Raw genomic sequence first — 25,947 nt, 5'->3', positions numbered from 1 at the left:
TATGCATGTATGTATGTATGTAGGTATGTATGTAGGTTTGTATGGATGTATGTAGGTATATATGTATATATGTATGTAGGTATGTAGGTGTGTATGTATGTACGGGTTGAAAGGCTTTTTAGTTGCGCAAAAAGTTAACAAACTAGATTCCCACAAATGTAGTACAGGGGTCAACCTAGGATCAATCTATAGATTTAAGTGTAGAGTTTTAAAAGACATTGCATTGAATTTCAAAACAGAACCAGAATGTAAACCAAAACAAAATCAGTGCACAAAAGTAAAATTCATTGAAAAGAAATTGAAATTACAATGTAAAATTCATCGACCGTGAGTGCTTGATCAGAGTACAGAAATACAGCAAAAACTACCCTAAAATTGCGTAAAAAAAACCCTAAATTTACCTAAAATCATACATGAAGCTGAATCAAAGTAAATAAACTCATTATCTATCAATTTCAAAACATTAAACCTAAAAAAATGCATCTAAGCATGAATAAAATTCAATACCAAAGCATAATACCCGTATATGAACTAAAATGAAATTGAAATGAAATTCTAAAACCTCAATTTATATCAATCAGAAAGCATAAAATGTACAAATCGATTAATCAAAGCATTAAAACTCAAAACATACTCCAGCTATCAGTTTCCACATAATTCAATAATCTAAACCTCACAATCAAACCAAAAGAAACATAAAAGATTGCATAAAATTGTAGAACACAGACAAAATTGAAAGGAGATCAAAATCAGTGTAGCAAAAATCAATATTTATTAACAAGAAAATGACATTACAATGTAAGAATCACTAAAAGAAGCAATGGCAACCACCATAGGATGTCACCACCATGAGTGTACATTCAAAATCAAGATCTCAGCAACACTAATCTACAATCGCGTAAAGCGTAAAGGAAAATCTAAGAAAACTCTAACTTCGTGAACGCTACTCTCTACCCTACTCTACTCACTATTGTACTACTCTCCAACTCACTCTCTATGCGAAGGTGTATCTCTCACTTTACATGGTAGAGAAAACCCCTTTATATAGGGTTTGAAAAAAAAACAAAAGGAACGAAAGGAAATAAAAAAGGAATCATACGATGTTGCTGCTCTCTAATCGGAAGACCTCCACTCCTTGTCGGTTCGAACTCTTCCAATCACGTGCAGTCTTCGGTTAAGTGACACGAGCCATTTGAGCTTTCCTTTCTTTGTCTCTCATCGCCCAAGCCCTAGCTTGAGGGTTGCTCTTCCAAAATGAAAATGAGAGAAAAAAACCCCTAAGGCTGCAGCTTCAGTGTTCTAAAACGTTGTCATTCAACTAAAGCTTAGCCCGAATTCCCTTTCAACAACACCCACGTGCAACACAATTTCAATTTTAGCATCAACCTCCAGTAGCCCAGTGCACTTCAGCCCAATTACTTCCATTTAGCAACAATCTAAAGGGAGTCATCCCATGCATAGGCAGCGACTCAATCCAGCTTCTTGTGCAACAACATCCTAATGTTCAAATTAGCAAATGCTACCAACCCTTATTAAGCCCAATAACAGCTGTCACCACCCAATCTGCAACAAAGAAAAATTCAATTCAAAATTAAAGAAACAAAAAGGAAATTTAACAAATAAAAAAGAAAGATTTTTGTCAAAAGATTTAAAAAAAAAAAATTAATTAGGCTGATTCCTTTTAGGCTGCAAAAGCAAACTGAACTGCACGTGGAATTGAGTTGTTGCAAGGGTTGATGCTTAATTAGGCTGAAGCTCTTTTGAGAGAATTAATGAAACGCAACATTTCATGTTGCGATGATGGCTAAAGCTAAGGGAGTCCTTACTTCACAGTTCAATTGGGGTTTTCCCTCACCTAACATATTAAGGTTCATGAGAGCAATTCCAAAGAATGCGAGAGAAGATGCTCTACAGCCCAAAGGATGTTGACCCAGAAGATTGATCAACCAAATAACATAATCGGAGGCACGTGCAGAGCTTGAATCAGCAGAAAGAAGAAACTGATCCAAGGGTTGTCAAGACTCGAAGCGTTCGTGATTGAAGGAAGGAGATGAACGTCAGAGAAGACGATTCACGAAGCTTCTAGAGTCTGTTATAGGTTCTTTCCCTCTTTCCCTTTTTCCCGTTCTGATTTCCCTATATAAAGGGAGCTTTGTAATGTAGTTAGTGGACAATAACGAGTGGTGGGTGATAGACACCACACTTAGGACTCAATTTTAGATTTCGATTCTTAGTTCTTAGTTTTTGATTTCGAAGCTTTGATAGATTTAGAAACATTGCTCTCTGCATTGGAGTTCTTGGAGAATATCATTGGGCGACAGACTTTGGGTTCTCTGGAAACTCTCGTATCATTTGTAATTCTGATTTTAGTTTTCAAGGTATATATGTATGTAGGTATTCTGGTATGTATGTATGTACGTATGTATGTACGTACGTATGTATGTACATAAGGACGTATTTACATATGTATGTATGTATGTACATATGTACGTATGTACTTTAATACCAAATTATTAAGATTATTCTTAGTTTTAATGAATTTTGTATCTAACTGGTTGTGGATATAACTCATGATACCTGTCAAGACCTAGAAAATGGTATTTAAAAAGTGGTAGTAGTTTAAATATAGTGAGACTCGATTATTTTAATATTAAAAGGTTTTATATAAATAATTTCGTTATAAACGAGTTTGATCATTTTAAAGCAGATAATGTCTCTAGAAACTATTTTTCTAAAGCTTTTAGGCTTTTTGGTAAGAGTTCTTCTCCTGTGTTCACCTGTTTGAAGATTAGAGACCGTTTGAGTGTTCACAACGGCGAGATCTTCATGTCTAATCGATTGGTTTTTTCAACAAAGTAAGTTGGATTTTTGCTCCTTTCTTTGATCAGTTTTGTTTGTCCTTGCATGTTAACTTCTTCTTTTTTGCATGTTAAGTTTGAATCTTTTATAAGTCTCTTTGTTAATCAGTGGTCCTAACAACATACACTAATCATAATTTTGTTGTTTGTAGGCGTAATTAATGTCCTTTAATCTGTGGGAGCTGTTTTGGGTTCTTTAGGGTCGTTTGGTCTTTCAACAGGTAAAGGAAGCTAACTATTATCTATTTATTTGGAGGTTCATGAGTTTGTGTTCTTTCTTGAAAAGTTGTGAAATTGATGGTTGGTATGATGAATTATTGATCTTTTGTATTGGTTTGTTTTGAATGATTTAGGGATTTGAAATTGATTGTTGATATGATGAGATGCTTGTTGAATAGTAATTGATTCTTGAGGAATTATGAATGATAAGTTGTTAATTTGGTTGATCAATTGGATACTGAAATTTAGTTTGACAATAGGTTAGAGAAATGGTTGATTTTGGTCTAAATGGAGGTTTTGAGTGAAGAAATTTTGGAGGAATGGTCTTATAAGTAAATATGTTATTTGGTGTTTGCATTGAGACCATTTAGGACTTAGTTAGCTATATAGTGCACTAAAAATATGGTTTAAAGCATGAGAAATATGATATAAAGTGTTGAGTTATAGAATGATTAGTTGAACATTGTTTCTTGTCCAGATAACCAAATTAGTATTTGATCTAAGTTATGAAACTGTTTTTGAATTAATTCTAGTGTCTAGGATGGCATTTTGGCCATTTGGATAACTATTGGGGGCAATCAAATCAAGTTTCGAAGTGGTTGTCATCTGGTATAGCGTTGAACGACCTTGTGCGGTGCTTAGCATTTCCAAAACAAAGAGCAATATGTTATTTGGGTGTTGAGCGCTCCCTTTGGGCACTAAGAAATGCAAAACCTAGAGCGAATGCTCTGGGGGTGCTGACCGATATCTTTGGCACTGAGCGCCACTCTTCTAGTGGTGTTAGCGTTGGGCGCTAGAATTTTGTGTTGAGCGCCCTATTTGTTGTATTGGTTTTTGGTTTTTGGTTTTCTTTTCTTTTGGTTCTTGTCGAGTTTAAGTTGTCTTAATGCTTTAATACTTATTATGATGTATGAATTGATTTATAACATGAATTGGAAACAATATTATGTTTATGATTATGTATATGAGTATGTATGATATATGATGATGATGAGTATGTTGTTGATCACGTTCATGGCATATATGTATATGTTGGTATGTAATGTGAAAGTGAAGGGATATATGTATATGGTTTCAAAGTTGTGAAAATGAGTTCCAAGGAGGAACTTCTTGGTGGTGGTTTCAAGTATTGATAGTATGAATGGCCGGAGTTAAGTTGGGGTTTATCCTAACATTCTAATGGTCATTCATGCTCAATTAGAAAGTGATGAGTCATGTCGTGAGAATAGCAGAAGGTTCGAGCCTAATGGACCTTTCTCTAGTTGGCAAAAGGGCGTTTGTAGGACTAACTTGGTGTGATAACTTAGGGTAGTCCAGCTATTCCACCACACTGGTGCATGAACCTCTGTAACTCGACATTATATACAATATCCGGATAGTCGGTCTAGGTCCTTGCATGTTAAGATGTTTAGGTTGATGTATGTTATATAAATGATTTTTGTATGCTATGTTGTAAATGTGATATGACTTGTCTTGTATTTAGCTTACCCTTGCTTTTGTGTGTCTGTCTATGTGTTGTTTTCTTTTTTGCGATGATCACCTTAATAGTGTGAGCTTAGGGAGACAGTCTTTCCAGTTGTTCCAATGAGAACGAAAAAGATGAGTTGTTAGATGGTTTTAAAGGGATAGATCTATTATCTTCTTGTAGGTTTATTTTCATCTAAATGATTTTATTATCATATATGTTGTAACGCCCCGGCAACTCACAGGGACCATCGACTGCCCCCACAGATCACCACCAGGCTTTCCAGTGTGCTTTGTCCTCACTCGCACACTTTCCGGGAAAACTTCCCAGAACCGAAAAGCAAATGCATTTTGGTGATATGAGTAGTCAAATCAATTCCTCTAAGCTATCCTTCAACTGTATAGTCCCATACCTACACAGTCTCCAGATCCCTCTCATTCCGGTGTATGTCCGATTCGTCCATGTACCCCTTCCACCCGAAGCTGCCAGGAGCCGCTCCTTGTCTGTGCCCCCTGCACCATGCTTCTTGCACCGGCGTCACTCCCCGCCCTCGTCTCCGTGCCCGGGTGTCACATGCCCACCAGCTTTTGCTCTGGTTCGTCCTCGAACCACACCGTACTGGGAGAGGCTAGGCTCTGATACCATCTGTAACGCCCCGGCAACTCACAGGGACCATCGACTGCCCCCACAGATCACCACCAGGCTTTCCAGTGTGCTTTGTCCTCACTCGCACACTTTCCGGGAAAACTTCCCAGAAGGTCACCCATCCCAGAATTGCTCCAAGCTAAGCACGCTTAACCATGAAGTTCTTATGGGTCAGGCTACCGAAAAGCAAATGCATTTTGGTGATATGAGTAGTCAAATCAATTCCTTTAAGCTATCCTTCAACTGTATAGTCCCATACCTACACAGTCTCCAGATCCCTCTCATTCCGGTGTATGTCCGATTCGTCCATGTACCCCTTCCACCCGAAGCTGCCAGGAGCCGCTCCTTGTCTGTGCCCCCTGCACCATGCTTCTTGCACCGGCGTCACTCCCCGCCCTCGTCTCCGTGCCCGGGTGTCACATGCCCACCAGCTTTTGCTCTGGTTCGTCCTCGAACCACACCGTACTGGGAGAGGCTAGGCTCTGATACCATCTGTAACGCCCCGGCAACTCACAGGGACCATCGACTGCCCCCACAGATCACCACCAGGCTTTCCAGTGTGCTTTGTCCTCACTCGCACACTTTCCGGGAAAACTTCCCAGAACCGAAAAGCAAATGCATTTTGGTGATATGAGTAGTCAAATCAATTCCTTTAAGCTATCCTTCAACTGTATAGTCCCATACCTACACAGTCTCCAGATCCCTCTCATTCCGGTGTATGTCCGATTCGTCCATGTACCCCTTCCACCCGAAGCTGCCAGGAGCCGCTCCTTGTCTGTGCCCCCTGCACCATGCTTCTTGCACCGGCGTCACTCCCCGCCCTCGTCTCCGTGCCCGGGTGTCACATGCCCACCAGCTTTTGCTCTGGTTCGTCCTCGAACCACACCGTACTGGGAGAGGCTAGGCTCTGATACCATCTGTAACGCCCCGGCAACTCACAGGGACCATCGACTGCCCCCACAGATCACCACCAGGCTTTCCAGTGTGCTTTGTCCTCACTCGCACACTTTCCGGGAAAACTTCCCAGAACCGAAAAGCAAATGCATTTTGGTGATATGAGTAGTCAAATCAATTCCTTTAAGCTATCCTTCAACTGTATAGTCCCATACCTACACAGTCTCCAGATCCCTCTCATTCCGGTGTATGTCCGATTCGTCCATGTACCCCTTCCACCCGAAGCTGCCAGGAGCCGCTCCTTGTCTGTGCCCCCTGCACCATGCTTCTTGCACCGGCGTCACTCCCCGCCCTCGTCTCCGTGCCCGGGTGTCACATGCCCACCAGCTTTTGCTCTGGTTCGTCCTCGAACCACACCGTACTGGGAGAGGCTAGGCTCTGATACCATCTGTAACGCCCCGGCAACTCACAGGGACCATCGACTGCCCCCACAGATCACCACCAGGCTTTCCAGTGTGCTTTGTCCTCACTCGCACACTTTCCGGGAAAACTTCCCAGAAGGTCACCCATCCCAGAATTGCTCCAAGCTAAGCACGCTTAACCATGAAGTTCTTATGGGTCAGGCTACCGAAAAGCAAATGCATTTTGGTGATATGAGTAGTCAAATCAATTCCTTTAAGCTATCCTTCAACTGTATAGTCCCATACCTACACAGTCTCCAGATCCCTCTCATTCCGGTGTATGTCCGATTCGTCCATGTACCCCTTCCACCCGAAGCTGCCAGGAGCCGCTCCTTGTCTGTGCCCCCTGCACCATGCTTCTTGCACCGGCGTCACTCCCCGCCCTCGTCTCCGTGCCCGGGTGTCACATATGTAACATAATATTTTAGTAGTTTTATACTATTAAAATCGGATATAATAAATATCTTAAATTTATTTTACTTGAAATTATTTTTTAAATAATTATAAATTATTTTTATTATAAATTTTATTTTATATATTTTCAATACCACTCGTAAATAAAAATTAATTTATATTATTTTAAAAAATATATATATTTTTTAAATATTTACATATATTAAATATACTTTTTAATAGTATTTATTTGCTATTATTTTATACAATTTTTTAACTAGTCTTAAAATAATCATTAATTTTAAAAATGATATTTATTAATTGTTATATTAAATATAAAATATTAAAATCCAGTTCATAAAATTGACTTTCAATTTTCGGAAGAGGAAAAAACGAATAAATAAATTTCACATTTCAAATGAAAAATTCGTCTATTTACTTGATTGGATGTAGAAAAGGTGATGATAATCTTCTTCACAGGAAAAACACAATATTTGACTTTATAAAGCAACCATGAGACTCTTCTGGAAAATTCAAAAAATGTTAGGAAGAGAAGCAAACATATTCTTCATAAGAGTTTGACTTTTATATACTTATAACTTGATTTAAACGTTGATTTAAACGTAGAACTCTCGCATTAATCTTCCTTTCATATTTATTAATTCAGACCATCATAATCTAAAATAAATTAGAATAATGCTAATTTGACAAAAAAGGTTTGACAATGTTTTAACATCGTCTATGTGTCATTCTGTAATTGGTTAAACACTAACATGAACCAATCACAAAATAATCCATAAATGATATTAAAATGTTGTTAAAAAAATATTGTTAAAATATCATTATTCAATAAATTAAGATGCATTTTATTCCATGCTTAGTTCAAAAGTTATTACAACCTATAATAGTTTACTCACTATAATTCAATGATTTAATTCGTTTGACTTTCATTAATGTAACTTATAAAAATTTCTCCCACAACAACTAAGACATAGCTAGAATACTTTTTTTTTCTATTTAAGAAAATAATAATTCAAACACTATATTTTTATTATATCTTGATTTATCTTATTTTTATTATGAAATAATTAATGTAGCAAAAGACGGAGATATTTATTTGAACAAAGACTAAACACTAAGAATCATATCAACAATATAAATATTTATAATATTGAATAAATATAAAAAAGTTTAAAAAAACATAATGAAAAAAATTCACAAATTCATTATATTAATGTTTTTTAATCAAATATATTGTTTATTCAATCACATTTTTTTTCTCTATATTTATAGCAATGATTGAATGTTTTTCTTTATTTATAATTGGTGTTTGTATATTTTTTAATTCAAAGTGGTCTTTTCTAATTAGATTAGTGTTAATGTTATTTCTTTCATTTTGCTCTTTAATTGATCAATGGAAAAAGATTAAATGATTAGATATTTTCATTATCTCTAAACGTTATTAACATTGATCCAATATAATGAATCACATTAAGGTTTTTTAAAAAATATATAAGAATCATATTAAGTAAAAAAAGAAATAAAAAATACTATTAAACCTATATTTCTTAAATTGAACATTAAAAGATCTTAATTGTGTTAGAGTTAAGTCGTTCGCTCGTTAGTTAATTGCTTTTTATTTTATAAATACTGGATCTCTCTATACTTGTACTGAGTTGTTTTCGGTTGTCTATGTTGCAGTGTTCTGCTGGTGTCCATAGTGTTCGTGTTGAAGCATTACCGCTCGGTTAGGCGCACTCGGTCCAAACCCTCAGTTCTCTTTCTGTTCCAACAAATTGTACGAAAAGAAGTCATATTACTAAACTCTTTTGATAAAAACAAGAGTCATTATCATTCAAATTTATCCGACGTAGAGAGCATTAAAAGATGTTTAATTTATATAAAGAAAGAATAAAAGAAATCTTATGTTAAAAGAACATATTAAATACATACTGAATTAAATCATCTATCTAAATGCACAGTGTAAGGATGCCCGTGACTCTATGATTTGTGCTTGACATGTTTTATCTTGTATTTTTTTATTAGAAAGTTGGAAAAAACAATAAACTACAATTGTACCTTTTACATTAAAAATAGAGAACACGTCACAACATGTTGAGTGATGCATCATTAGAAAACAAAACAATTCATTATCACCAAACCTGCAACTTTAGAAAGCTTAGGAAGCCGTTGGAAGAGTGGTTGGAGAGCATATGCATAAAATAAAAGGGAAATCCCATGGCCCAGGAGGAACACAAATCAAGCAATTTATTAATCTCTAACTACTATTTAATAGCATGCTTGGAAAAAGAATGGCAAGAGATTATAAAATTAAACTTCGGGGGAGAACGTGGTTATGAAAAAGAAGATGTTCACTTGTTTTAACTTAAAAGCCTATACTTTCCACTTAATCTAATTTTAAAATACTTGGTTTTACTTTGTATAATCTAATGATCAATTCTATAAAATAGGTTTACAGGATGAAATTTACTTTTATTTATATATTAATTATTTTATTTATATATTAATTATTGTTCTGATACTAAGTTTATCAAGTAATATGTTAAGATCAATTGTCATAAGAATTATCCATTTTTGAGTTTTGTTTACGGTTTTATTTTTAAGAAAGAAAAATCATCTCTAATATAGTTATGATTGTGTATCATTATTTTTGTTATCAAGATGTCTTGTGTTATCAATATTTCTAGTTAAATACATAAAATTTACAATCTAAACTTGGAAAGACATGACAAATTCACTACCCTCAAGTTATCCTAAAGATGAACTACTTTGATATCAAAATGTGACATCCTAATTTTCATAATGTTCAACTACTATAAAATATATTACAATTTTAATAAAATAAAACAGTTGATTCAAAGAAAAAAAACATATAAACTACTATTACAATTATCCAAAAATAACATATAATATATATACATATATATATATATATATATATATATATATATATATATATATATATATATATATATATATATATATATATACCTACACTATAAAGACACTAAATCAAAAGCGTAATATAGACTTCAAAACAAAGAGGGAACGACGAAACATCCTACTCTAAACTTAAGCTCGTCCACCAGCTAGCTATCCTCACTAGAGACACCCTTTAAGCTCATCCCATTAGGTGATGGTTGCAAAAGAGAAAACAAGCACATACAAAGACAAAAGGGTAAACTAAAGTATCAAAAGAACATTCATATCATTTAAAACAATAATATATCATCTAAATCAAACAATACAAAAATAATCATATCCACTTTAAACTTCAACCATCTAGATATGTAATGATATCAAACTCATGGAGGTCCTACCCCGTATGTGGTGAAACAACCCTCTCACATCAAACTACCACTCACTAAGGTTAATCCGTCAAACATCTAAGGCCAATACAGACCCTCAAACTAAGGATCTCCTGTTACTCTTCACGACATAACCATCATTCTCTACTTGATATTGAAAGTTATTAAGAGTGTCAAAATCACCCGTAATCCCAAAGTCCCTACTTACATTAACTTATGTGTTTGATTTCTTATATTAGCTATATTTCAATTCTACTTGCTTTGATATCACTTATCATACTTTTATTTATTGTCCACTTAATGAACAACAAATCAAATGGATTCTCCGATCATTGATGAATTGAAAAAGAGAATTACTGAAAGAAGAAGATTATGTGCAATTCTTGAACGACAAATACAGGCCATGGAGTGTCGAAATTTGCTGTTAACGACCATGACTAATTCATCTAATCCAACTTCAAAAGAAATTCATAACTTATTACGGACTATGAACATTCAAGATGATAATTTATTCGGACAATGCTTCGACTATTTATCTTCGCATCCATCTCATACAAGACGTCTAATAGAAATGTCAATATAATATCGTTTCAATAGATTGTTTACATACCTCAATGAAACAACTTCATCATAAACCATGACAAATATCCATGTATGTTATCATGTTTACACTTTTTTTTATGTCATGTAATATTCTAACTTCGTTTAGCTATTTGTTTCTTCAAAAATATTCAATCTCACTTGGATAACAAATAAAATCATACAATTTGATAATAAATTATATTACAAAAAATATTACATTTAAAAATAAATTTATTTTACTAAATTATAATTTTTTTACATTTTAAAAATTAATTTTAATAATTAATTTTAATTATTTACTCTTTATAAACATTTTTACAATTAAATACAACATTAACTATTATCATTTTATATTACTTTAATAATTAAAGGCATTTTAATAATCTTTATTTTCTATCAATTAAACAATTTTTTTAAGTGTCATATCAATCAAATCATACATTAATTTTCACAAACTTTATAATTTCAAATTCACTCTCACTTACCTTCAAATCCATAAAATAAACAATAATTAATTTATTATCAAATTTTCTGAAATTCATAGCTCACTCCTCCCCGTATCATTCCCCCAAAAGTAAACACACCCGTGATTTCAACATTTTGTTTTTAATTATTTAAGTACAGGTACAATTTTTAATTTGACATCATTTTTTAAAAATAATCCAAGATACATTGAATTAATAAACGTGAGATTCGTTATAAGACTTTATAAATCATATTGAATTATCTCTAAAAAAAACACACCTATTAGTTTTTTATGTTAAATTAAATGTAAATAATTAAAATGAGTAATACTTTTAAAAAATTGTTACAAAAAGTTTGTTGTTTTTATAGTAACTACAGTGATGGGGTGACTGTGTTGATAGAAAATACTATTTCCTTATAAATAGCATAGTTTATCAGTAATTGATGAGTGATTGAAAGGCTAAAATTACATTAAAAGTAAACAAAAATTAATAGTCTTTATCTGAATATACAAATTTTTTAATATTTATAAATTATTTAAATTTAAAAATAATAATTAAAAGTATAAAATAAAAAATAAAGAATGTATATAATTATAAATATAACTACAAATAAAATAAACTTTAGTTATTAAAATAAAAATATAATTACAGATGAAATAAAATTTTAATTATTGAAATAAAAAATATTATAAGTAATATTATGTAAATACTTTCTTATTATGAATAAATATTTAAATTTGAAAAATAATTACTAAAATATAAAAGAGTAAATAATTTTTTTATAATAAATAATGATTTGAATTTTAAAACATATTTATTAAATAATAAAACTAAAAGATAAATATTTTATTATAAGTAATTATTTAAATTTTAAAAATAATAATAAAAGAATAAAATTAAAAAAAATAAAAAATACTGTCCTCCTCGGAGATAATGTGTTGTTGACAAGTTTAATGATAAAATAACAATAATGTTGTTGTGAGAGATATCAATATCATATCATATATTCATATTCATCTCACCACGAGATTCTGGTTCTGTTTTGGCCACCCACACAACACCACCACATTCTCCCAACTCGCTCCGAGTTGACTCACTCTTTCCCTTTCAAGATCAACAGCCGCCAACCCAGCCTCCGCGCTCCACTGTCACTGCAACCACCGCCACCTTTCTACGTCAATGCAAAACTCCTCGTCGATTCTCTCCGGAACCTTCTCCTCCTCTTCCTTCCCCTCCGGCCTTTGACTTTTGCTTTCGAGCGAATCCGATGAGTCCCTTTCGATCTCTTCTGCTCTCCGTCGTCGTATTCTTACTCCTCTGCCCCCTCGACGCCACCGAGGGCGACGCCGATCCACTATACATGTTAGTCTCTCTCTTGATATCCATTTATCTATCTCTATCTATAGTTAGAGTTAGAGAATCCCGGATTTCAATTTTTGAATCTAAGCGTTTGATTAAGTGCTAGGGACGCAAAGAAATATGGGATTGATTTTTCAATGTTTTAGGTATAGTAAAAATTGGAACTTGGATTTTCTGTCGTTTTTCTGTCGTTTTTCTGTTAAGAAGGGGAATACCAACCGGACACCGAAAAATGGGGGGTGTATGGGTGAAGAGAATAAAGAAGGTATAGAGAGAACAAATAAAGGAAGAGAGAGAAAGTGATAACTATGTTATATATATGTTGCGATTAGAAATGAAAATGAAAAAGGAATGAGGTGAAAGGACATGAACGAGAAAGTATATGTATTCTGATAATAATAATCTGTTGAGAAATGTTTTGGGGTGGAGTTGGAAATTTTAAGGGGATGTTATTTGTGTGTTGTGGTTAGATTTGTCTGACTGTAGGATTTTCGGGTTTTGCATAGATGCATTGAATGATGAAGATGCACTTCCTTTACTTGGTTTGTTGTCATTTGTCAAGCATGGAGGGTATAGATGTGAGATTAGACGTTTCTGAGATTATGTTATCTTATGTTACATGATTAGTTTTTTGGTTGTTTTTCTGAGTTCCATTTGTTTGTTTAATTACCTTTGATAGTTTGTGGAAGTTCCACTGCTTAGCGGGTGTAATGGGAAATATTGTCGTGTTGTTCAGGCTTAGAATGCGAATGATGGGTTATTTTCTTTTTTTGGCAAATGCCAGGGAGTGACATAGGATGATGAGTAATAAAACAAAAATAGAAATTATTTCATGAAAAGGGAAATATCTTATACTAAAAATGAAAAACAAAATCCATTCAATACTTGTGCTTTTTAGGTAATTGAAAGTGTCCGGCAAGTTGTATTAAAGTTTCTTTTCACTAATGTCCTAACATGTTAGTAGAAGCTGTAGAACCATCTATTTTACTTGTTGGAGAATTTTAGATGGTGATATCTGTATTCTGTGCTAACCAAGAGGTGCCTTATTTTGGCTTGGAATGAATGACATTAATTATTATTTGTATTTTAAGGAGAATGCTAACAAGTGACCTGATAGCACTGGTACTTAGTTAAGTATTAATAAGTAGAATTTATTTTGTATAAGTGTAAAACTATTCTCAGTATGAACCTTTTATTTATTGATTTCTTCACCATTAGGTCACTCATTTGTTTAAACTAGACAAATTTTCAAAATTGAGCTTGGCTTGGGCAAAATTCTGAAGATTAGGCCTGACTTATTTAACTCGTGTATGACTTGATTATTTTTATGATTGAAACTTAGCTAAAAGATGAAATAAATTCGTATTAAACTATAATTTTATATTTGTGGAGGTGTCTTGGTGACATGTTGGTCACGGGCTTGAGTCCAGAAATAGTCTCTTTCATATTATACAAGTTGAAGACTATTTACATTATCCTCCCTCACCTTTTTGGAGCGAGGAGCCTTTGGCACTGGTATATTAGTTGTTAGTAGTAGTATTCATAAAGATGACATAAGATTAAAAGGGAAATCTTTGATGACGGAATGGTGAATTTTAAGAGAACTTATGGTCATCCATTTAAAATACGACTATTTAAAATTGAAAATAGGTAAATGGTATGTACCGGATATATAACAAAAATGAGAGCAAGAGAAAAGTAGACAAAGCGGCTAGATATTGCCAGAGAGTCACTGGAGGGTCGCACAGGGTCATGCAGTACTTGCAAGTGAGGCATGATAGTACTTTAAAAGGTTTTTCTACAACCTGAAACCCTTTTTATCCAAATCCCAAAATTACCTCCGTAATGAGTGCCCTTCTAATGTTAATATATTGGAGGGCTTCTTCACAAAATTTGACAGCATCAGCAAAGCGGGCTATAGTGCCACAGAGTGGTTGTTATGCCGATACAGCACACTATTTTATATAAGGATTAATCTCACATTTCAACTGCATATGTCCTGATAAACAACATCTTTGAGATCACTGCAATAAGTAAGCTTGTATATTCCGAAGTTATGGCAACTGATTTTTAACTTTTGTTAGACGTTTAGTTGGGTTTCATACTTGTTTTCATTTTGAACAAGTCTTATAGTTCAAAACTTAAACTGATAGAATCTTATTCTTTTCATTATATTCTACAGACTTTTATATATTCATAGTGCCCGTGTTCAGTTTAATCTACTCTCACCTTTATGCTTTCATGAAGGAATTTGAAAATCTAGTTAGAGATATGCATTGTAATAATAAGAAAATGGCGACACTTAAATATAGTCACTTGTCAGTAGTAATTAAATAATAAGCAGAATGATAGATGCAAAAAACTATATGTATTTTGCTGATTGATCTAGCATTGACTTGTATGGTAAAATATTTACTTCTGGTTTTATGTACTTTCCATGTTAAATAACAGTACAATAGTCATCCTTTGCTATATTTTTGACTTGCCTGCCATATGATCTATTTTGGCTGTGCCTATTAAATTGCAGAGATTGTGTGGAGCTGTGTAAGAAAACTGGATGTGTAGGGGATAGATGCTTTCAACATTGTAAATTCTCATCAGATGGAAAACCAATTGATGGTCCATGGTATATGCATGAACCCCTCTACCTGAGGTGGAAACAATGGGACTGTTGCACTGACTGTAGCTATTACTGTATGCTAGCTAGAGAGGAAGAAAGAACAAAACTTGGTGACAAGCCCGTCAAGTATCATGGAAAATGGCCATTCAGGCGTGTTTATGGAATTCAGGTTCCTTCATGAATCTCTAACGCAAGGTTTAATGATAATATTGATAACATTGTTTCAGTTTTTGATTGTGGTGCGGATATGCTATGCATGATTTCAGGAACCTGTTGCTGTTGCTTTGTCTGCTGTCAATCTTGCCGTTCAATTTCATGGTTGGGTATCCTTTTTCATTCTTGTGTACTATAAGTTGCCTTTGAGGCCAGATAAGAAGACTTACTATGAGTACACTGGATTGTGGCATATTTATGGGATTCTATCCATGAATTCATGGTTGTGGAGTGCTGTTTTTCATAGTAGGTAAGTTGTTTGAATGATTTCCTTTTGGGTTTGTGCTGTATTTATAAAATCATGATTCAGTGCTATTGAAGCAATAATCCTCAAAAGCACAGTTGTTTCCGGCACTGTGCCTTATTATTGATTTCCAGGCACTCCTGTGTATGTATTTGGTGTAGTGACATAAAAATTGGCCTTTCATGCTACAATGATCTAAATTCATTATATATATATATATATATATATATATATATATATATATATATATATATATATATATATATATATATATATATATATATATATATATATATATATATATATATATATATATATATATGAGTAAACCCCCAGTTTAGTCCCTGAAATTGTAAGCATTGGCCAATTGATTGAAAAAAGAAACATTTCCTTTAATCCTTTTTTTCTCCACATTTTTTACTGACAATAAGAACTAACCTGTAAAGGTCAGGGACTAAAGTGACCAACATTTAAAATCTAAGGGATTAATCTGGATAATTTTTCTAATATATGTTCAGCATCACAAGGTTTATATATTTTTATATGAAGCAGTTATGCATAAACTATGGCTAGCGTATTCTAAATATAATGCACAATCACTGCCCAGAATCACTAAGTGATTTCTTTCAACAGGTAAAAGATAAAGAAATAGACTCTGATTTCTTAGGTATTATTAATACTGCCATTTTACTGCTTATTTGTTCAGACATTAGTTTATAATAAAGAGGATTGGATGTGCTGTAATTATAATTTAACCTTTTTCTTTTTCTAATTTTGACTTTTGGCATGTATTTCTACCTTCATTATCTGTAGAGCCGTGGAATTAACAGAGAAGTTGGATCTTTCTTCCGCTGTGGCCTTACTTGGATTCTCTCTAATTCTAACAATACTGCGATGTTTTAACGTGAGGGATGAGGCTACACGAGTCATGATTTCTGCTCCATTGCTTGCTTTTGTGACAACTCATATCATGTATCTGAATTTCTATGAGCTTGCTTATGGTAATCTTTTATCTTTAACGCAGTGCTTTCTTTTACACATCTTATAATATTTATGTTCCCAACAGGAGTCACGCTTCATACTTCCTTGATTGTTTTTGTGACCACATGTATCCTTAACCTGAATTTCATGTGTTTTTAGCAATGTTGAATGGAGATGGAAGATGCATTTCCTTTTCACATTCATTCAAACTCTGTTTGCCTAAAATTTTCATAAACACTATAAAATAAAGTGATTTTCTTCTACAAGTCAATCAATTTGTAAGTGATATTGAAAAGTCTATCCAAACAAGAATTTACTAAAAATCCAAAGTCTATGGTAATGATGCTGCATTGTTATGGGGACTTGAGCTGATGTGTTGACTTCTTCACCCAGGTTTGAACAGGATAGTTTGTATGGGAATGGTTGTTGTCCAGCTTCTTATTTGGGCCATTTGGGCCGGCGCTTCAAACCATCTGGCACGATGGAAGTTGTGGACAGTGGTGGTTGGAGGTGGCTTGGCTATGGTGTTGGAAACATATGACTTCCCACCTTACATGGGATATGTGGATGCTCATGCTCTATGGCATGCAACAAGCATTCCTCTCACATTTCTTTGGTGGAGTTTTGTGAGGGATGATGCTGAGTTTAGAACCTCAGCTATGCTTAAGAAGGTAAAATAGTGCTGATGACACAACTTGGCAGAGGTTGGATCAGATGAAGAACATGTCACATGCTCTGCTACCTGCATACTTTGATTTTGTACATCAGAACTTTTTTTCTATTTTCCTCGTGCATGCGTTTATTTGAAATGCTTAACACGATGGTTTCTGTGCCTTTGATCATGTAACATTTTGTTATCTTGTATGAGACATACTTTCTTAGTGGAATTTTAATTCATTTGCAATGCTTTATGTACCTGTTCAACACACTAGAAAGAAGATAAAGTAAAATCAAGATTACAATTTTGCAACTAAAAATGAAAATAAAAAGTTGTGTTAAAATTTAACAGCTGACGGTTACACGAAAAAAAATAATGGGTGGATTATAACATGCTTTTGAATGATTTGAGTAATTTATAATTATGATGTTTTGTACTGGTGAAATATATGTATACATTTAAGTAATTTATTTTCATCTTTCTTTTATTTTTAAAGTTTTTAAAATATAATTAAAAATAAAATAGGAATACTTGTTATATATTTATTATAAATAAATAATAGGGTATGTATATATACTTTACATTTTTAATTTTATAAGTTATAATTCAATTTAATATAAATAATTTTATTTAAAAATATTTTAATTTTAAAAACTAATCTGATTTAACAATTTAGTATTTTTAAAAAGTTATTCTTTTATATAATTTATTTCAGTTAAAGTTCAAACAGCCTATAGTAAGAATGATTTATCTACAGTTTTTTTGTTACCAACACAAATTTTTCTTCTGGGTTTGGCTGCTGAATATGAACCACATATTTTATTCATTACTTTTACTTTTCGTGTCTCTAGATTTTCCTCCCTCCTTAATTATTTTTAAATATTCATTTTGTCCTTTTGATTTATAACTCATGCCGTCTCCAAAATCTTTATAGTTGCACTGATTTCTATTAGTATCTTGTGAGTTCTTGCACTTTCTGATAAGAAAAAACAAATCTTTTCGAATTATGTTATCCAGAAGATGACACCTTTATCCTTTTAAGTTGTTTGATTTATAATACTATTTTGAATTTGTTAAGTTTGATTAATAATACCATTTTGAATTGAACAATATCAAAATATTATGAATCAATCAAACTAAGAAAAAGAAAAACAAACCAAGATCTCTATAATATATTGTTTGTTTTGGACTAAATTTTCACGAATTTATTTTTAATATTATTTTTAACATATTTTTTATTAATAGATTTATTTTATATATAAATTTATCTTCATTTTTATATTTATTTTATTTTATCTGAAATTTTGTTTGTATCCAATCCGTATAATAAACTGTACCTCAGCGAACTTGTTAAATAGCTATTTTAAAAGTTATTCCAGATGATATATAATTAACTGTAAGTGTAACTTTTTGTATCCACAATACAAACAGAAAATCAGAATTTTTTTTTACTGTAGATAAAAATTAAACGCAAAAGTTTATCTATGAGCAGATTATAGAAACCATACCCAGCGATTTAGAAATTAGGAGTATAAAAACCAGTTATTAGAATCTGAGACATTTGTAAGTTGGTTTTGTCTATTCTAAGGGGGAACAGGTCTTCAAACCGTGTTCAAGTGGGCAACGTGGCTCATATTTAAAGAGAGAAAAAGGGAAATTGGTCTCCGAAAGGAAAGTCCGAAGACATACTTTCTATTTGTAAGAATTTCTATTCAATTATTGCGGCATTATTGCAGGGTCAGGAGTCAATTTTTTCCACATGCTTCAGTCCATGAAGAACTGTTGAGAGATTATTACAAGTTTCCATTTGAATAGGTTGACTCAATCCAACTCAAATCAGGACAAGGAGTTTGATTCTTATCTGCTTTTTTCAAGGCAACCTTGCATTTAAAATATCTTTTAGGATAAAGTGTGGTCTTAGTTTGTGATGGACCCATCTTACACTTGGCAAAACAACTAATGTCAGCCATTACGGTTCTGTCAAGTTTGAGGTTCACCTTTCACACAAATAACTAACTCTGCTTTTCCACTTTAAACCAGATTCTTCTTTTATTTAATTTACATATGTAAACTTGAAGAGAAGCACTTGATTCATATGATACTTCGACAAAAAGGGTTACAAAAGAAAATCCTTTTAGTCCCTTTCGATCTTTCTACCTATATAACTGGTATCCGTACTACTAATAAAAAAAACCAGTACAGACACTCCACACTCCAAAACTTGAAGCAAAAAGCAAACCAGACCAAACACGGTATCAGATTGAGAAACTCCACAGTGACACCTCAGTATCTTGATGAGCATCCAAGTCAGCATCTTCGTACTCATACCCTAAGCAATGTGATGGGGACATGAGCACCATGTTCCTCAGCTGCTCAGGTATATCCAACACTTGCTCTTCGTGATCTTCCTCCATGTAAAACACGCCTTGTTCCGTTGTTTTTGTCACCTCCTCCAAGCACTCTTGTCTAGTGTTACTGTTCTGTGAACTTTGGTCTGGTCTGAAAGCTTCAGCAGCTTCTGCTGCTGCCTTTTGTATATCCTTGGCGCTGGCACTAGCAGGGGCTGGTAACCGCCACCTCGAGTCGGCGAAGTTGAGACAGGCATACCGGCCCCTGAGGGCCATCGCCGCCACATCGTGAGCCCGCGCCGCCATCTCCGGGGTGGGGAAAGTCCCCAGCCAAATCCTGCTCTTTTTGTTTGGCTCCCTCACCTCACACACCCATTTGTCGGAGTTCCTCCTCCTCACTCCGCGGTACACTGGGTGGCGCGTCTCCCGGAACTTCTTCCGGCCCGCCCTCTTCTTGGGATGCCTGACTGCCAGCAGAACCTCCTCGTCGGAGAATTCGACGGACGGTGGAGATGAAGAATCGAAAGAAGGGGAGAGCTGAGAGGAAACATGGTACAATCCAAACATAGTATGGTACGAAGAGGAAGGTAAAAGGTTGTGGTTGATAGGGAAAGTGGGAAGTGAAGTGAGTTTAATGATGTAAAGGGTGTTTGGATGTTGTTCTCTTCTGTGGTTTGAATATATATATATATATAGATGAAGGGTTTGGTTTTGGAGAGAGAAAGAGGGAACACGGAGTGTGAGAGTGGGATTTTGAGTGTTGAGAGGAGCCAGCTGGTTGGCCAGTTGGGGAACTTGTGATTGGCTTTTGACTGAATCTGAAAGTGAAAGAGGAAAGTGACGAGAAAAGTGTGCGTTTGAGTCAGTGAGTGAGGAGCCAAACAAGGAGTTAATCTGCCATGTGTGTGTTTGACAGAGTCCTTGGATATTGTGTCAGATTCGGAAACAGTGACACTCTTCAAATCAACTGTATCATTTTTTTCAAAAATACCAAGATAGATAAAATAACTATCCTTTTTTCTTTATAAAAAAAAAACTAGTTTTAAAAATACCAAGATAGATAAAATGAGCTGTGTTTTTTTTTCTGATATTATAATAGGTTGTGTAGGTCAAAAGTGTTGTAGCTAAATTTTAAAATATTTTAAGTGCACTTTTGTAACATCCCAAAAATACAGTAATAAAACCATATAATAGAATTGATTACAGTTAATAATAAATCAGTTCAGTCTTAAACTAAGCAACGAACGGTTACGGCCGAACGGCCTTACACAAGTTACAAACTTAATTTGTTCCAGATAAAAGGAAACATGACCGAACGGTTTACAAAAAAAAAACTAAATATCGAACAGTCACATAGAACAAAAGAGAATTGGGTGACCGAACGATCACCTCACAACAAAATTTACTATAAACTAGCCGAACGCTCCTATGGCTCGGCCTTCACTTCCACTTCTATCAAATTTTCCTCTTCCAGCGCATCCTCCAACAGCGCGTCTCCATCTGCTCACATCCACACGGATGATCATTGCAATGACAAGACGGACGTACAAGGACGAGACAACACAATAAAACACAGGGTAAGCTTATGTAATTTAATTCAAGTAATAACATATATTTCTCATATTCAAACACATCAAATACATTCCAATATACGATTCAATCAAGGCCTACTACTAGACTGACTGTCCGGACTGTATGAATTCTGTGTAGCTACGACGTTCGTGCACCCAGGTGATGTAGTAACTGGAATTCTCTCATCAGCTGCCACCCAAGGTTAGTCCGTTCCGTCCAAAGTACCCCTAAGGACTAGGACCTCCTACCGTTCCCACACATGAACTACCCTTCTCTACGTGAGGACGAGTACTCACGGAACATCAGGATGAACCGCCAGCTAAGCATTTCCACATTCATACTTTACCAATTCCAATATTCATCCAAGAGTCGTTCCTCCCCGGAACGCTCGTTCCAAATTCACAACCTTTAATTTATCTCATATACTCTTCATCCTTTATAATCTTTCACTTTAGTGTCATTTTCATCATCATTTCTAAGAACATAAAATACCGAACGTTCAGCCCTCTTCATAACGAGGACGAACGATAGAAACGAGACCGATAAAATCTCCCGTTCCAGAATAGAATAAGACCGAGAGAGTTACTTTTAGATTTAAGAATAACCCGAGTACAATAATATACCATATATGACGAACGTTATTTACCACGTAAATCAGTTGAATGAACTGACTCTCGTGAGTTCAGACCAATACTCAAAGAATAAATTAAGTACGGAGGCTCTAGGCCGGATCCAATGGATGTAGACACATCAAGACGTTAAAGAACCATACCTAGAATAATTCAATTACAGAAACCTAATGTCAGTCAATGACCGAACACGGTAAAAGGAATTTTTACTGAATTTGGACGAACGCCGTTTCATCAAGTTTGATAAATTAAAACGAGTACGAGCGTTCGGTATAAGACCGAGCGCCACTCATCACAAGAGCTTGGGTTGAGACCTATCACTAATTTAAACTTATAATAGAAACATTAAGAATAATAAATATGATAAGACACGTTGGAAACCAGGTTGAAGAATAACTAACTATACCACTACATATTTACAAGATTTTCAGTTCCTCACATAACACTCAGGTACATCTACGTTTGGCCGAACACTCAAACATAGCACTATTACAAAAAGACGCTCGTCCTCAACTAGAATTCTTCCCAATTGAAAGAATCCATTTCAAACAAATTTAACAGAACCACCGAACGGTCAAGGACCGTTCAATGACGAACGTACACTATCATGGGGAATACATATTCAGATTTCATTTATATTCAATTCATTTCTCAATACATAGTTTCATAACTTTATAAAATTCTAATCATAATCAATTTGATTACTTCAAACAATCCATATCATACCAAGAAATCATATTCCACATCAACCACCATATCAGTATTCATACTTGATACATACATTCAACCATTCATCAACAAGAATTCATTATCAACGAACGTACAACAACATACAATTAAATTAGATAAGCTTCCCTTACCTCAATACGTGATTGGACGTCCTAAGAGTAGGTTTTTGGTTCGTCCGACTACAATCTTTCTACCCTCAACGATCACTTAACTCTTCCAACTAAACCAAACAACATGAAAATAAAAAATAACTTAGACCACACCCCTGCATGCAACCAGAACTTGGTTTTGCATGTAACAAAAGACGAACGACCAAGGACAGATACACTTACCCGCTCAAACTTGAAACTTGTTCGGTTCAAGAGGAAGCTTGGGACGCTGGGAATGCTCCTACGGTGCTTGAACGGTGATCGGAGCAGAGAAAAGATGAGTTACAGTAGAGAAAAGGAAGAGTTTTCTAGAGAGAAGAAGGAGAAAATGAAAGATCAGATTTTTGGAAAGAGGGTGCATGCAGAGGAGAGTGGAACGGAAGTTTCTGAAACAATCATTTTCTTCCCACGTCCAAACGACCGTCCGCTCTCCTGCCGACACCTGCCTTCCACCATCTGATTTCAGAAATCCTAAATGCTTGACACCTGGCGTCCGCGCAGAGGGTTTTGGATGCGTTTTAAATGACTGACATGAGGGTTTGGGTGCGTTTTTCCGAGGTCTGACAACTTTTTTTTTATCTTTATTACCTCTATTTTTTTATTCTAAGTTTCTTTTTATGTTGAATAATCGTTTTAGTTATTTTTTTTTTCAAAAGTTAGTATATCAGATAAGATATTAAGATTTTTTTAATGTCATTTTAGTAACCACAAATGTGTTGAATTTAAAAAGTTAAAACATTTTTAATGTTTGAGATTGCACTCCACCTGAATCTTTCTTTTTATTGCTAACTAGATGTTCTTTACGTTTTGAAATGGTAAAAAATTTCTCTTTTTTAATACCTTTGAAATCAAAGTTATTAAGTTTTTCTAAATTTTACAATATAGAACAAACTGTCAATTCTCATATGATACATATGTATTATGTTCAATTTTTAATATTTTCCCATACAAATAAGTTTTAGGGATTTAAAAAAATAAAAGGCAAATTGATAAACACAACAAAAATAAAAAACCTAAATCTAAGATAAGAAAATAGGTCAGTCCAAAGATCCAAGAATCAAGCATCCAAGTTTCATCAATTAACCGATTCAATTATTATCAATTAAATTGACTATATTAATCAAATCAAAATTTCATTCAACCTCGTTATTCTTATTTATGAAATCAAACTTCAACCAGTTCTTAATTTGATTTAAAAAAAAAAAGAAAAAAACAATATGCAGTCATTAAGAGCAAAACTAAGATTAAAAAAGAAAATAACAAACTAATAATGATCAATAATTAGTACGAAAGTAAATTCAATTTGTTTAATCTTAATTTTATGATTTTATCTCAATAATTAATTCTCCATTAATAAAAATACTAAGAAAATTTCATATAAAAATGTGAGAAGAAAAAACAAAACCTAAAATTGAAAGGAAAAAAAAAAGAGAAAAGATGAAAAGGTAAAACTGAAAATTTAATACATGATTTTTGTCTTAGTTTAAAATACATTTAGGTCATGTATAACTTCTAAAATCTGAAATAAAATATGATCTTAACGTTCTAGTTATTCCAATTATAATTTGAAACTAATATAAATAACATCTAATAATATGATTTATTTATGAAATTTCAACAAATCTATTTTAATAAAAAAAATCATACAAAATAATATAGAATTCCAAATCCAAAAGATTTATGTAAAAATTTAAAACTCTTAAAATATAAAATATAATGTAATTAAAACGAACAAAAGTATTATCCATAAAAACTTATGATCAAAACAGTTAATAAATATTATGTAAGCTGAAAATACAAAACCAACTAATTTATTATTATTAAAATAAAAAAGCTAAAGATTGAACGTAAATTATATAAATATAAATAGGTATACAATACTATATATATACTAATTCATACAATGTATTAAAGAGAAAGAAAAAAAAATAATGAATGTTGATGAATAGGTTGAAAATAAAATAATAATTGTTCTTAGGTGTGGGGTAGGAGGTGAAGGCAACGGGGGTGAGAATAGAAAAGAATAGGTTGTTTTGAATGGGATGAGATGAGAGTAACCTAAGTTAGCTGGAGTCGCGTACGGAAAGTGATAGATTTTGGGGAAACTGAAAAGACAACTATTGTACAGGTGTGCATCTTAGATTTCCAAGGCTTTGCGCGTTTCTTTTCTTCATCGGTATATTCCCCCACTTCATGCACACGTACAATATCCTATCCTAAATAAATAAACTACTGCTTTCCAAATACGTACATCCATCACTATTCTATAATATTATTTAGACTTTTTCTTTTCTTTTTTACAATAATACTATTAACATGTTTGAAGATAGGTTCCATGTAAACTACATATTATTATAGTAATTATACTAATGCTAACTATAAGAGTGTGTTTAAAGGATATTGTAGGGAATGAGTACTAGCCCCCATGGGAACTCTTTTAAGGGGAATTTGTCCTCACTTCTCTTCTATTTTATTACATACAAGTTCTATTCTATTACATATGAGCCAACCAGTATTCGATTATATTTATAAGATTCATCTTTTGTTGTAAGCTTTCTAATGATCTATGGTTTACGTATAAAATATTTAGATTTAGTGATATGATCTAAAACTGGTCTTTCAAAAGAAAAAAATTTAACAATTTTGCTTGCTTAATTTCTTTAATCTTGATATTCTTTTGATGAATTGTCTTCTTCTTTCTTAGAGAATTCTTAGACTTTTTTATTTATCTTGAAATGAAAAATTATCTTAATCTCCTCCAAGTCCCTTTATCAATACAAGAGGGCTTCAAAATCGCGACAAGCTATAAATCTTGCAAAAATAAAATATGGTTGTTGGCAAGGTTCTAGAAGATATGAAGCATGCAATTGTGGAACATATATTGGGAATGAAAGAGATGCTAGTCTTACTCAAATGCCTTATTCAAATAGGGGGTTAGTCACAATTCAAACAGTTGGGTCAATTACAACTCACATGTTTAATTATTGTTTAGATAGTCAATCTCTAGTTTGAGAAGCAAACCAGCAAGCTCGACCAGTTACCAAACAAGTCGGTCAGCCATGCACCAGTCCAATAATCAACTACCAGCTCGGAAGAGCAAACTAGCAAGCCCGATTAACCACCAAGCAGCTT

General features: G+C 33.6%; 2 protein-coding genes across 3 annotated transcripts; one reads left to right on the top strand and one right to left on the bottom strand.

Moving 5' to 3' along the window:
* The first annotated feature begins 12,305 nt into the window (after positions 1 to 12,305).
* LOC108346042 (uncharacterized) lies at positions 12,306 to 17,641 on the top strand. 2 transcript variants are annotated; one of them, XM_052866994.1, is made up of 6 exons: positions 12,535 to 12,675; positions 15,200 to 15,298; positions 15,376 to 15,461; positions 15,559 to 15,755; positions 16,563 to 16,750; positions 17,124 to 17,641. In XM_052866994.1, the coding sequence occupies exons 2-6, from the start codon at positions 15,274 to 15,276 to the stop codon at positions 17,408 to 17,410; spliced, it is 783 nt and encodes a 260-aa protein (XP_052722954.1). In that variant the 5' UTR covers positions 12,535 to 12,675; positions 15,200 to 15,273; the 3' UTR covers positions 17,411 to 17,641. The 2 variants fall into 2 exon arrangements, with proteins under 2 accessions (XP_017440460.1, XP_052722954.1); XM_017584971.2 differs by having other exon boundaries at positions 12,306 to 12,675; positions 15,200 to 15,461.
* Positions 17,642 to 19,455: 1,814 nt separating this feature from the next.
* On the bottom strand, positions 19,456 to 20,412 carry LOC108345011 (dehydration-responsive element-binding protein 1A). The gene has a single exon (XM_017583565.2). It carries the CDS (start codon positions 20,301 to 20,303, stop codon positions 19,644 to 19,646), a length of 660 nt encoding a protein of 219 aa, XP_017439054.1. The 5' UTR covers positions 20,304 to 20,412; the 3' UTR covers positions 19,456 to 19,643.
* Positions 20,413 to 25,947: the final 5,535 nt, after the last annotated feature.

The sequence above is a fragment of the Vigna angularis genome, chromosome 8 (assembly GCF_016808095.1).
Source record: "Vigna angularis cultivar LongXiaoDou No.4 chromosome 8, ASM1680809v1, whole genome shotgun sequence".
Classification (NCBI taxonomy): domain Eukaryota; kingdom Viridiplantae; phylum Streptophyta; class Magnoliopsida; order Fabales; family Fabaceae; genus Vigna; species Vigna angularis.
The sequence above is the reverse complement of the archived record's forward strand: the minus strand, read 5'-3'. Positions and strand labels throughout refer to the sequence as shown.

Excerpts from the sequence above, each read along its gene's own strand:
- LOC108345011 (XM_017583565.2), bottom strand. The coding sequence starts at position 20,303 with ATGTTTGGATTGTACCATGTTTCCTCTCAGCTCTCCCCTTCTTTCGAT.
- LOC108346042 (XM_017584971.2), top strand. The coding sequence starts at position 12,581 with ATGAGTCCCTTTCGATCTCTTCTGCTCTCCGTCGTCGTATTCTTACTC. Across the intron at positions 12,676-15,199 it reads GACGCCGATCCACTATACAT|AGATTGTGTGGAGCTGTGTA; the intron begins GTTAGTCTCTCT and ends ATTAAATTGCAG. Across the intron at positions 16,751-17,123 it reads TTTCTATGAGCTTGCTTATG|GTTTGAACAGGATAGTTTGT; the intron begins GTAATCTTTTAT and ends TTCTTCACCCAG.